The sequence below is a fragment of the Oreochromis niloticus genome, linkage group LG7, assembly GCF_001858045.2.
Source record: "Oreochromis niloticus isolate F11D_XX linkage group LG7, O_niloticus_UMD_NMBU, whole genome shotgun sequence".
In the NCBI taxonomy this organism is placed as follows: domain Eukaryota; kingdom Metazoa; phylum Chordata; class Actinopteri; order Cichliformes; family Cichlidae; genus Oreochromis; species Oreochromis niloticus.
Genome location: NC_031972.2, coordinates 58835303 through 58848731, shown reverse-complemented (window position 1 = coordinate 58848731; position 13429 = coordinate 58835303). Strand labels below are relative to the sequence as shown.

General features: G+C 41.4%; 1 protein-coding gene and 1 long non-coding RNA gene across 6 annotated transcripts in view; one reads left to right on the top strand and one right to left on the bottom strand.

Moving 5' to 3' along the window:
- Positions 1-7176, top strand: part of rassf7a (Ras association domain family member 7a) — a 36919-nt gene extending 29743 nt beyond the window's left edge. For all 4 annotated transcript variants that reach the window (XM_005470999.4, XM_003440492.5, XM_025909496.1 and 1 more), the window contains 5 exons: positions 1511-1708; positions 2409-3337; positions 4962-5121; positions 5213-5320; positions 6959-7176. In XM_005470999.4, the coding sequence (XP_005471056.1) occupies positions 1606-1708; positions 2409-3337; positions 4962-5121; positions 5213-5320; positions 6959-6990 (1332 nt within the window). In that variant the 5' untranslated portion in view covers positions 1511-1605 and the 3' untranslated portion in view covers positions 6991-7176. The remainder of the gene's footprint in view (positions 1-1510; positions 1709-2408; positions 3338-4961; positions 5122-5212; positions 5321-6958) is intronic.
- On the bottom strand, positions 5639-10234 carry LOC102082827 (uncharacterized). 2 transcript variants are annotated; one of them, XR_003221216.1, is made up of 3 exons: positions 10007-10211; positions 8722-9614; positions 5639-8315 (listed from the first exon to the last, which is right to left on the bottom strand). It is a non-coding gene; the product is annotated as an uncharacterized LOC102082827 (long non-coding RNA). The 2 variants fall into 2 exon arrangements; XR_269420.4 differs by having other exon boundaries at positions 5657-9614; positions 10007-10234.
- Between the last annotated feature and the right edge of the window lie 3195 nt (positions 10235-13429).

The window sequence follows — 13429 nt, the reverse complement described above, 5'->3', positions numbered from 1 at the left end:
TTAGAGCTAAAATAAATGATTGTCTACACATTCTGTCAACCTGTTAGGCTTGATTGTGCATTACAACATAGCACACCGTGTGCCCACTCAAAGAAGAGTGTTGACATCTTTGCTTGCGTTGACATTTCTGGCGTTGGAGTTTGATAAGCACTCCCTTTTTCATATCAGGTTTCATTCCAGATGAAATCATCATACACGTTTCATTCAAAAGAATTTTTACCTCATGTGATCATCCATCACTATCTCCCGCTTTATTTCCTGTGATCTCATTGTACGTGTTCAATCTCTAAGCTATGTGTTTTGGTGCCACATTGTGTGATGCTGTTGCCACATCCATCCGGGTTTGTGATGCTGTTTAGATGCCAAACAAGAACTTTGCTCCCCAGCAGAGTTCTTGTTTGGCATCTAAACAGTGCAGAAGTAATGGTGGTGTGGACCAGGCAGGTCAGAGGAAGGGTGGGGTGAGGTCTTTGTTAAGAAAAGCAGGAATTCTTCCGGCTGGAAGATGAAGTCAGTGCATTCCTCCAGAGCAGCTCCCAATAGTCAGTGGAGCGTTGAATGAAGGACGTGGTGAATGGTGGGGCTCAGTTTTAAACACCTCCCATTGAAAACCAGAGAGACAGACAGAAAGAGAACACCATCTGTCACACTGTTCGGTAAAGAGTTGCCTTTTACCCACCTAGGCTACACTTGCTGTGCCAAGTCCTTACAGATAACTCTGCCTGAGGCCTTTCACTTTTTATGTGTACGACAGTGTTTTATTACCTTGTTTTGAAGTGTAGCTGTAAAAGTACAGACAGACAGCAGGACTGCACATAATGAAATTTCTTTAGGTTAAACCTGCTGCCTGGACGTGTTTTAGACTACCTGCTGATCAACTGTGGAAGTCTAATGAAACCTACTTGTGGTCCTGCTGAGGCCCGTCAAACTGAACACACGTACACACATTTGTTCCATCTCTCCTGCTATGTTTCGTACTCTCCCAAACACCCTCTTCAAAACATAGACACACTTGAGTTGCTCCACTTTCCCTGTCTGTTCCCCTCGGCACTAAGCTATCATAACGGCTTTGAAGGAGGGCAGCAGAGCGTTTAATTGGGTTACAGATTGGCATTTATGCTCCCAGGTCCACACGATACTGCCGGGCTTTTAACTAACCACTGGGAACTTAATAAAACGTCACAATGCTGTACCCATCAGCTGCCAGTCTTTTCTAATTCCATGATCCATGTCTCAGCACAGCAGATTTTGGATGTCAGTGCTGTTTGTTGTATAAACTGGTATTTCTACAAAACATCCAGTAAGTGAGGGCAATATGTACTGTACATGACCGCTTTCAATGCATCATGTTTAGGTTATCAACAAGTTGTGTCCCATGGGTTGGTGTTGGATTACATAAGTACATTGAGCTCAAGTTTTTGTTTGCTGGGTATTCTTGTTACTTTGAGGAAACTTTGTTACAGTAGCACACCTCTTACTTTCTTCTCTGCTGTTCAATTTTTTTTCACAGAGTTAGTGCCATGCAGTGGTAAGCTGAGGAAAGCCAAGCTGAACTGATCTGCTCTGAAGACTTTCTTACCCTTCACCCTACCCTATCAGTCCCAGATGGAGCTCAAAGTGTGGGTGGATGGAGTAGTGCGGGTTGTCTGCGGTCTGTCCGAGGAGACTTCCTGTCAGGATGTGGTCATTGCTCTAGCACAGGCCATTGGTAAGTACCTCAAGCTTTGTCATCATTTCATGACACCAGCTTATCTTAAAGCCTGCTTAGATAAAAGCTTGGCATTTAGATTTTCATGCATACACAAACAAGTGTACTGAAGCATCGCAGAATTGCCCTCATCCTGTTCTTTATTAACCTTTTTGCTCTCCACTGTCCCAAATCAAGTTCGCTGCTGGATTGTCAGCAGGTCAGTTTGGATTTGAGCCGGCACTCTGTCCCTATATCCTCCGGCTTTATTTGAGCTATACGCTGCACTAGGATTGAACAGAACTCCAGTTTTAGCGCTCTCCTCCTTCTATGAGCAAGCTGCTTGCCAAGTCATTAGGGAGGGTTTGTCCTAATTTCAAGGTCCTTGTGGAAACTTCAGTTTATTTGAACATTTTTCACATGTTGTGTGGCTCTTATGCAGCTGCCTTTTATTCCGGTCCACAGAGGCAGAGATTTAGAGGTATCAGCATCGTCATAATGCATCTGATGTCATTTGTTCATTATTTAGAATTGGTACGAGGACATAACCCCACAGTTTGTTTTTTTTAAACTAAAAGAGAGAAGCAACTAAGAATACAACAGATTTGACTGATGTATATTATTTTTGAGGAATAAAAGTATTGGTGTGCTGCTTCTTTGTATGGAAATATTTAGGGTAGGAAGTTTTTTATAGTCACTTTTTTTTCTGTCTTTGTCCCAGGTCAGACAGGCCGTTATGTTCTTATCCAACGTCTAAGGGACACAGAAAGGCAACTGCTGGCCACAGAGAGGCCTCTGGAGTCTCTCGCAAAGTTAGGCCAACATGGCAATGAAGTTCAGTTCTTTCTACGTCGCACTGGCCCCAGCAGCAGTGATGGACCTGGCTCAAAACAAGAGAGACCTAATCCCCTTCCATTGCCTAAGCATCCTGAACCAGAGCCTTTGAAACGTAGCCAGCCTAAAAAAGCCCTGACCTTTAACTTGGGGCCATCCACCTCTCCTAAGACCAAGACCAAACAATTTAAGAGGTCTCCACGGGACTCTCCAGAGCAAAGAGCCTCCCCCTCTCCTTCATCCAGCCCTCTGTCCCCTCATATGTCATCCCCTTCTCCCTCACTACCTATAGGCCCTTCAAAAGATGAGGTATTCAGGAAAGTTCTTCAGCAACAGGAGAGACTAAGGGCCATTGAGGCCCAGCTAGAAGCCCTAGAGAGGGAGTCACACACCTGGGAGCGTCCCTACCCATCTCCATGTCCCTCACCTGTTTCTGATGCTCGTTTGCAAGATGAGATGGACGCTTTGGAGCAAGCAATGCGAAGGAACCAGGCAGAGCTTGCACATGAGCAGTACTGGGAGGAGGAGCTAAAAGCCGAGGTAGAAAGAGAGCGAGGAATGCGAAGGAAGCTTGGGGAGCTCCATACAAAGCTAGATGACTGTGGACGGCGGCTCCATGAATTCTCAGTTCGCTCTGCTCAGCTGGAGGAAGAGATCCAGCGGGAAACCCAGACAGAAGGGAAAGCCACAGGACCTGAGGAGTCATTTGACGCTGTAAGGGAAGAGTTACAAAGTCAAGAGAGACATGGGACAGAGCTAGAAGAACAGCTATCTGAGACTGACAAGGCTCTGGAGAAATCAGAGTCTCTGTTGCAGGTAAGGAGAGAGGTCTGTGCTTTAGAAAAAGGGCTGTAAATCCACACAAGCCCTTCTGTTGTCATTTCAGGGGTGCAGTCCATACCCTTTTTTTGTATTACTTGAAACAGTATTCATGTTATACACTCGAATAAACAGTACGTCACCAAGCCTGATGTATATTGATGATACTGCAGTAATATGATTGCTGAATGCTCATATTCTACCATGTCTGAAAGTGCTTCATTGTCAGGAGCTATTTACAACCTAGCTTAACTGGTTTAGCAGGTATCATCTTTTATGTATCGCACTTTCTAAATACGTGGTTCCTGACTGTGTTTATATTATGTCGGCTTATATCTGCATATTGTATTGTTTATAGATTAAAAAAAAAGATTAAAAAGATTTGATTTGTAGAACAAAAGCCTCTTTTATTGGATCTATTTCTCAGCCTCAGCGTGTTGTAGTTTAGAAAGTCAGTTTGCTTTTGGTTATCTTAGATGTGGCTTCATCAGTTTGAAGTGAAACTTGTGTTTCTTCTATGATAGTGATAGTTCAGTTTTTCAAATCCTCATGCACTGAAAGCCCACAGTCTCCCATTCTTTGTCCTGTAGGCCACAAAAAATATCAAAATGTATCGTCACTCAAGCTAATGGGGATGCATTTGTCATGAATCATTTTGCAGCGGAACAGAGATGTCAGGTTTTTGGGGGGGGTTTGTACATGGCTGTATAAAAACACCAGGTCATAACAGGTAACCAACAGCACTGTGAGTGCTTATAATCCAAAAGTAGCCCCAAAGGCATTTTGCCACCCAGACAGTAATTGCATGGAGGGAATGAGAAACCAGTATTTCCTGTAAATGAAATATTAACTTGACAGGGTATAATAAAGCTCTGTTCGTAATAATGGAAAGGGTCTATGTCAGTCATCAGTCAGCTGATCGGTTGAGGCAGCCAGCCGAGCCTTTAAAGTGTTGGTGGTGATGAGCACAGTGTTCCTGTCATCAGACTAATGGAGGGAGACCTGCAGGTATGAACTGCCTCACCAGAATGCCGTGGTCCAGCATCAATTACTCAGATACACACACTTACTGGCTTGCTTGTGTGCACCTGAGTTCAGTCTGCGGGCCTAAAGGTGATGCCACTGCTTCACAATGTTCTTGAACACCAGCTTTTCAGTAGTTGTAGCTGATGGGTCTTTCCACCAGGCATCTGAAGACAGATTTAAAGGGAACAAGCAAATGAGCATTGGCCTGTATCTATTTATAAGTTTGCATCAGGCTGCTTAAATCTGACTGAATCAGAAAAAGTCTCATGGCACTTGTGGTGATTTGATTATTCATTGCAGCTGAAACCGTCTAGTGGTGACCTGATGGGCAGTAATCTTAATCAGTGACTGGAAGGTAGACTTTTAGGGTCTAGTGCCCCCTTGTGATGAAAGCAAAAACCGTTCATTTATGCATGCAGTGATAAATGGTCCCTGCAATTGTGCAGATGGGACGTATACCCACTACCGAACATCCTTAAATATGCATCCATACTTAAAAACCCGTAATAGTTTTATATGCTGCAACCACTTTCCTTTTACAGGTAAAATACTTGTCCTAGATTACCCTCAGTGATCCATATTCTTCCCATCTCAGGCCAAACAGGATGAGCTGGAGGAACTGAATAAGGAGCTGAGGCAGTGTAACCTGCAGCAGTTTATTCAACAGGCAGGTGTCCTGCCTGTTCAAACCAACTCACGCACAGAGCTTCAGGAGCAACTGGAGCAATTTCTACAGGATGGATACAGGGATGGAAGTAAGGAAACAAAAAAATCCCTCAAATGTTAATATTATGTAATGGTATACCTGATTCATGTCTTCTAAAGATATTTCTTCTCTTAACTCAGATCAGGGTGTAACTCCATTTGAATCTCTGCCTCGTCCTACTGCAAAGCAGTTCCTGGGACACCCACGCAACCTTCAAAACCCTCTAGTGTCCAGCCTCAACCCTGAGGGTGTGTATGTGTGAGACCCCGCTGCTTCTCAAGTCCACTGCCCCGCTCCTCTCCTGCCCTGCTCTGTCCATCCCCTGGTCCCAGAGCCCCTCACCCCTCCCATATTTTCTACCCCAGCTTGATTGGGTTTCGGGCTACAGCTGTCGTTTTTGGTGTTGGGTAGTTGAAGCATCCCTATGGTGTCTGTCCCTGCTGCTTCCCAGCAGCTTTCCTCTGCTCTACATTTAAAGACATAAAGACGTCTATGGCTAATTTTCAGTCTTCTGCAAATTCCTGTCCTCAGCTTTTTACAGTATTCTTAGAAGTCCATCCAAATTGTCACATATTCCTGTATGCTTTAACTTTTGTGGGTCTGTTTACTCTGTCGATTTCCCTTACTCCCTGTTCTCCGCATCTTACTATATGCTTCTGTACTAACAGTAGCTGCTTTTGTTATACTTTTATGCATTTAGGGATTTGCTGCTAACCCTTTTCCCCTTCTCTGTAATAACAGAGTGGCCTTTCCACCCTCAAGTCAATAATCGACTATCAACAGCTGCTTTTCAAAGTATTTCCATGTAACACAGCAATCGCACTGGGAATTACTGTGGCAGGCATTCTGATTGTGTTTGGTTTTTTTGTTTTTTGTTTTACTCTTGACATGAAAATACATGCCACAAATGTAATTTCAGTTTGCCTTTTATGTATGGATACTATTTATGAGAGAGGTGTATCTATACAATGCCTTGTACTTTGGTGATGCTTGACCAAAGAGCAAGAGCCTTTTATGCGGGCTCTGCAAAATGTATTGCACTGTCCAATTCTCTTCCCATGTGAAACCTTGGTCCCTGTGTGCCTGCAAAGAAATTGTATCTTCCTGCTCTCTTTCTGGAGACAGTGAATTGTATTTGGTGAGCTTGTATCTCTCGCAAGTCCATTTTTGCCAAACTCCATGCTAAAAGAAGAGATTCATTTCAAAAGTAGTGCCACAGGACCAGGGTTTGTTAAGATGCTTTTCTTTCCCTCCACTGGGATGAATCCGCCTGGTTCCTTTGCTTTCGTCACACTTAACATTTGACCTGTCACAATTCGCACTGTGCCTCGGTGTGCTGTAGATTTAGGATCAGCTTAGTTTACATACGTAGGTTACAATAACAATCATCAATCAAACAAACAATGGGACCTATCATCCATAAGTGACCCTGCAAACCACCTTAAATCAATATTTGTTGTGTCTTAGCACGTAATATCTCATTATATTATCTTTGTGTGTGTCTGTTTGCTGACAGGTCGAAGTGATGTGTGTTGAAGTGTGCACTCTCTTTACCTTCTGCTGTGTGATGCCGTTTTCTTTTTGGGGTTATATGAATTCTCTCTCCTTTGGAAACAGACTGCATCCCAGTGCTTGTTATAGACACAGCTTGAAACTGCGTGTGTTCAATAATACTCATCTGACTGCAAAACTCCAGTCATGGTGCTCAAGCCCTGTGGGAGCAGGAATGACTGGTTTTGGGTCTATCTATGTTTCTCATAGGGTTATGTGAATATCTTGATTGACCCAAATCTCTTGTGTTGTGTCTTAGCTGAAAAGTGTTTTTTTTTTTTTCTTTCCCTCAATACAAAGGGATCATCATCCCCATATATTTTTGTGTCTTGCAGTCCTGACATCCCGAGACTCGTCATGGAGATAATACATGGACCGCAGGGCCAAGGAAAAGTTGTTCACTGTTCTGTCACCGTCACCTCTTATTTAACCCTTTCCTTTGTAACGCTCATTTATTTTTTTTCAATATACCATGATATATATATATATATATGTATATACATAAGACGAATATATTTACAGAGTTTTCCTACTGTAAACACTGCAGAGTATCTGTATGAAATGTAAAATAATTAGGAACCTTTGACCTAGAGAAATTATTGCAATAACTATGTATTTAAATATAATAAAATGTCCACAGTGTTTTAGATAAACTTTTATTGTCTGACTGGTTTTTGCTACACTCCTGTTCAAATTTTATTAGTCATATTTCTTTAAATGGTGCAGTCCATTAGGAATCCACTTTATAAAAAGGACAGTGGCACACAGCATGTGAAATGCATTATGAATATATTATATGTACTGAAATATGCATGTTTTCCTCATAGCAGGTGGTGCAGTACATGATGTGAGAGTACACAATAATTTCCAAAGTTCACAAAGCGCATCTTGCTTGTCTATGCATCACAGCTGTTCCTGTTATGGATGCAGTCACACAGTGCATCTATATGAAACTGAAAACAGGAACAGGAGCATTGCTCTATGATCTGTTTCGCTGTAAATAATGTTGGCGTTCCTTTGACACTGATGATGTCGGTTTAATCATTTAGCTTGCCTTTTCTTTCCACTAGAGGAGATGCCATTGCTTCACTACAACAAGGTCAGGTGCATCGAGTGTCTTGTGTCGTTAAAATACAGACGTGCTAAATTATTATGTAATTTGTAGTTTGATTGTTATGTAATTTGCAATAAGAATCACCCTGTGCAAAAAGGCATGACACATTTGTGCTCCACCCCTTTTCTGTTTGTTTACTCTGGAGGGTAAATATTCTGGCTGTCACAGACTGAGTGACGCGAGCCTTCCTCGCTCTCCAGCTAACCCCCACCTGAAACCCTGTGGACGTCTATAAATACTCTCATGTGCTGATACTCAGCAGGTATAATTACAGGGAGAGTAAATATTTTTCTTCTGTCTCTGTCCATTTTTGTGTGTCTATTAGAAACTGTGTCCATCCAACAAAAACATTTTTTTTTCCATCTGCCTTTTCTGCTTTGTGCCAATTTTAATGACTTGTGAATGATGGAAAATTAGATGAGACTGCCAGTTTTGATATTATGATCAATTATGTGGAATTGGATTATCCTGAGAAGATTTAGAGCTATCTGGCTTTGTAAGGGTTAGATAAGCTTCAAATCCTTGTTTAGGTCCCGGAGTCTGGACAAGCACAAGCCTCATGTGACACTGATGCCAACCTGTGGACATACGAGGAAATTACAAATGTGCCCTTTTCCTAAAGAAACCTTTATAGTTTCCTTTCACCATATTAACAGTAATATTCTGGTCTCTTCAAATTATGTAAAAAAGAAAGGTTGTTACTTGAGGACCCTTCACTTTTTTTCTTTTTTTTTTTAAAGATTATCACAGGTTAATGTTACGCATGTTCCCACACCCCAGACATCCCACGTGCAAAATGAGGCATCCACCCATTTCATATCTAAGCCCTGAGGGCTCCAATCTCATAAGGGCACATTAACAGATTACGACTATGTTTTAGGACGGCACGCTGACAAAATCTTTTCTCATCAAACAAATGCGCATAAAAGGTGCCGCAAAGCTTAAAATTTGATTACTTTCAGATATAAAAACTCATCAGCTCACCATGTGCATCGGGCACTGGCTGCCTGGGAAAGAACCTCCTTGGAAATGGGAGTGAGCATCTGCACGTCCACACGTTATGATGATGAATGAGGCCATGAGTTAATGAGTCTGACATACTGCACTTATCTATTCCTTTGTGTCACTGTGAGTCATTATGCACTGATGAGGATAAAACATCCTCACTTACACCAAGAAATGCATTACAGGGCACAACACACAGACAGTTGATTTGAGCAGAAACTTTACTTTGGTTACTTACAAGCATACATTGTACATACTGTATTGCTGCAATCCATATGTATTTTCTTACATGGTAAGGTTGTGTCACTATATAGAATTTAGTAATAAATTGGTTATAGTCTGATTACTATGCATAATATTATCCATTCTGTCCTGAAACCGAGTTTCTTTATAGCACTGTTCATCTTTTCCTTATGGGCCCAAAGGAACCTCTTGGAAGAACCTCAAATTGGTAACCAGTGAACATGAACATGATCTAAACCCAACAGATGAAACAGAAACTGAAACGAAACACTCACCAGCAGTCTCAAACGATGGCATTAAAGAGGAGGGAGTGCAAACGCCACACGGTCCTAAATAAGGTACTGTATGAACATAGTAGGAAGTAGGTTACGGTACACATGGAGACCACTGGGAGAGCATTTATGTCCAGGCGGTGCTCACGGGGCCACGATCAAGGGCTGCTTGTAAACAGGTGTCTGTCTGATCCGGCTCTGGCTGGGTCTCAGACGAGTCAAAAATATGAGAGGTGTTCCCAAAACCAGGTTAGCCGCTGTCACACGCACAGTGGAACTGGAAACTGGCACAATGTGCGTTAGTCAGTGGCTTACCTGCTTTTAGACTGCAGATTTTGGCCTCAAAGCGCGCACAATCTGTAGAGTAATACAGACAAATGCTGTGTCATAAACAGCTGAATTATTTAAAGTAATTACACACATAAAACGACACGATAATGAAATTATCATCATGGAATCTTCTATGGTTCCCTGAAAATTAGTCTCTTCCAGAATAAGACATTACACTTGGCTTCCTGCCCACGATTTATGGATTACGGAAATATATAATAATGCTTTCATTTTCACTTGGCATTAAAAAAAAGTTCATAATTAACATGTAATCACAGGTGAACACTTGGCGACCCTAAATACAATATTTCGCTGTTACAACCAAATAGAACATCTAACGACATGATGGATATATGTGGCCTGTTCCCCACACCATAGAGAGAATAAAGAATAGTGGCCGATAAAGAAGAGCTACTTACCAGTCCCAAGTTTTCTTTTTGGAATATTTTTTTTTTAGGAAAAATCTTGAAGTTTTCCGCCTAGGTCCCAGTCTACTCATAATCCGAACATCCAGCTAGTTTTTTCCACTATTATAAATCTCAGCGCATGATTAAAGTTGGGTGCATTTAAGAATATAGTGTAGCCTACACCGACGCAGAAGTTCAGTTCACTTGCACTACCCCTACCCTGCCCACTCCTCTGCATCTGCAACCCGACCTGGTTATTCAAATTAGGAAGAAGTTGACATCACGCTCAGCCAACGGGCTCCCGCGCTGGGGTTGAATGACCCACCTTTTACAGATAATTGACCAATCGCAGCCTGGGAGAGGCGGGGTTTTAGAAGAGCACCGTTCGGCTGAGTTCTCCTGTTATAGTTGGGGTGCGGCGCGTTCAGTTTTGCACGTCGTACATTAGGAATGAACCATTATGTTGTTAACAGTTTCCTGCCCTGCTCGATTATTTATTGCGAGCATCAACGCGGCACAGGTTTCTTTGCCCTTAAATAGACATCATGTGATGCGACAGCTGCCATTGGAGGTGGCATATCTGTACTTTAGGCTAGTTTGATAAAAGACGCCCCTACCCCTACGATGTGAAGTGGTTGAACTCGGCTCGCTTGTGTACAGTGTTGCCATGAGCCGAGTGTGGCTGAGCACGTACCAAGGATGCTGCATGACAGCCTGATATGACGGTGACGAGGAGGTGGAGGAGGAGGACGACGGGGATGAACTCTCAATTATTTACCACGGGAGAGTTGAGGACTCCCTAACAAATGACATAATATCATAGCGAGTTAAAGCAATGTGATTGTGAACGATCCCCAATTAGATGACATAACCCCCCTCCCCGCACCCTCCGCCCACCCATATTTATTCATTGATTAATTAGTTGTAGTCATCTGTTAAAGTGATACAACGTTACTTTGATGACTTGACCCATTTTTAAACTGTAACATGTTCTCTCTTTCCAAGATGTTATCGGACTTTTCGGGTTTGGAGTTTTCTTGTAATCTTAGACTATCAGAGCGTTGTAGGATTATTCACAGCCAGGATACACATAACCCGTGACATGGAGTAGAAAATCAGGATTACACATATTGTATTACGTAACAGCTGATTTTGTGTAAGTTGGAGTTGTCACTAGGGGGCGACAGAGTTTGGCATCTCAATACAATCCGGCACAGACCCTCTTGGTGTTATTGCAGGTGTACCCCTCTACACTGTTATGAATTTGTGCAAGTGAACTTAAAATATCACCTTTACTATGGAGCGCATAGGCATGAATCAATAAAATAAAGAAATCAGTTTTAAAAAGGGACAAAAAGCACTTGACCTCTCGTTGACCTCACACCACTTAAGATGATGTGAACTTTAAACTACTGAAATTAAGTACTGTTAAATCTAAAACAGCGTTTTTCTTGAAATGTGTTGTGGTTTATTACTGCCAGACTACATTGTGTCCCTCTAAAATGCCATTCTGTATTTTTCTAATCATAATTTTCTGATTAAAAATGAAGATCTCATATAGACTACCACTCTAAAGCTGTTACTATAAAACCAGCTGCCTTGGTTTATTTGTTTATTTAGTATCTGGACATCCGAACTACAAATTACATTTGAACTACAAATTGTGCCAAATATCAGAGGTATCACCTCATTCAGTTCAGTTCAGTTCATTTTTATTTCGAACATGTGCATTCACAATCATTACAAAATATAATTCCATTCTTTTGTTTGAAAAGGAGTAGGCAGAAGTATACACTTATTAGTCCCTACCCCCTCAAATTTTACCTCTCATTGATTTAATTCCCCCTTCTATCATTCCCCTGCTACAGATCTCTTCTCCCCGGATGCTCGCGCCCTCTCACTATAACATAATTTCTCTCCCTTGCATATTGTAGTGGACTTAAAATTCGGGTGAATATATTGAAAGAGAGCTGCTTTATGGTATACAGTTCTACCACCTAAAATCAGGACCTCATGCAATCCCCATGAATTTTTAACAGTAGGGTTCACCTTTATGGAAAATAATACTAATTTCTATTCAGCCTTCTCTCATTTATCATAACTGCCACACTGTTTTCAGAAGAAATCTGTTTAAAATCTGCACTGTAAGCATTACGCTTTACTTCATGCTCCTCTGTGCTAGTTTCTGAGCCCCTACTCTGCACTGCTGTTGGGATGTTATTAAAAAAAACAAATAAAATTTTAAAACTAAATATTTCTATTTTGTATGTTTGTGTTGTGTTGTGTATTTAATAAAAAAAATATTATTCATTTTTAAATCTTTACTCAAATACAGTATTCATGTAATAACTCAGACTATTACATGAACTGGGGGATTGCTGGGGGATTCCCATGATGCAATGAGTATTTCCTTTTCAGTCACCTTTCTCACTCAACATGTGTTAATAGACCTCTCTGTTGAATCACACTTGTTATTAATCTCTGGTTCTAGTCCACAGCATGTCTTTCATCCTGTCTTCCTTCTCTCGCCCAAACCGGCTGCCCCTCCCTGAGCCTGGTTCTGCCGGAGGTTTCTTCCTGTTAAAAGGGAGTTTTTCCTTCCCACTGTCACCAAAGTGCTTGCTCATAGGGGGTCATTTGAATGTTGGGTTTTTCTCTGTATGTATTATTGTAGGGTCTACCTTAAAATATGAAGCACCTTTAGGCGACTGTTGTTGTGAATTGGCCCTATATAAATAAAATTGAAGTGAATTGAATTGAACTATTACAAAGGTGATAGAGTAAACACTTGTGAGCTAGAAAAATCTATGATTACTCTATTTAAAAATTATATGGTAAAACAAAATTACACCCAGTCTAGTCAGAAAAGACTGAATGAAATATAAAATATGTCAGAGAAGACTGACCTTTGTCGCACCCATGGTGTTGGCACATGACTGGATCATGCCAATTCCTCTTTGTCGTGCCACTCAATGTTGTGGGTCAAAACTTACAGTGTTCTTTAAAACAACAACAATATTAAAAAAAGAAAAAGTGCATTAAAAATCACGTGTGGAACAGAAAATGTTGAGCAGTTGTAGAATGGCCCTTGAATTATCGCACTGTCAATAGATTACCAAAATAACTTTCTATGGCACATCTTTGGGAATGCATCGTTACGTCAGTTTCCCCCAATTTAGTTTTCAGTCACAAAACTGACACTGCGCCTCTTTGGTAAACCCCGATAACAGCTTTATCGATTGCCAGTAGGGTTTTGTGCTTTCGCAGACATGACTAAATCTGGCCCTGGATATCATGTTGACAGCTTTGACTACTCGTTTTGTCTTAATTAATCTTGCGTGAAATAGCATACTGTTCAAAAGTTTCTTTAAGAAAAACAAAAAATAAACCTAATGATCACTAAATATTTTCGTGTATCGTGCGTAGCTGATCTCA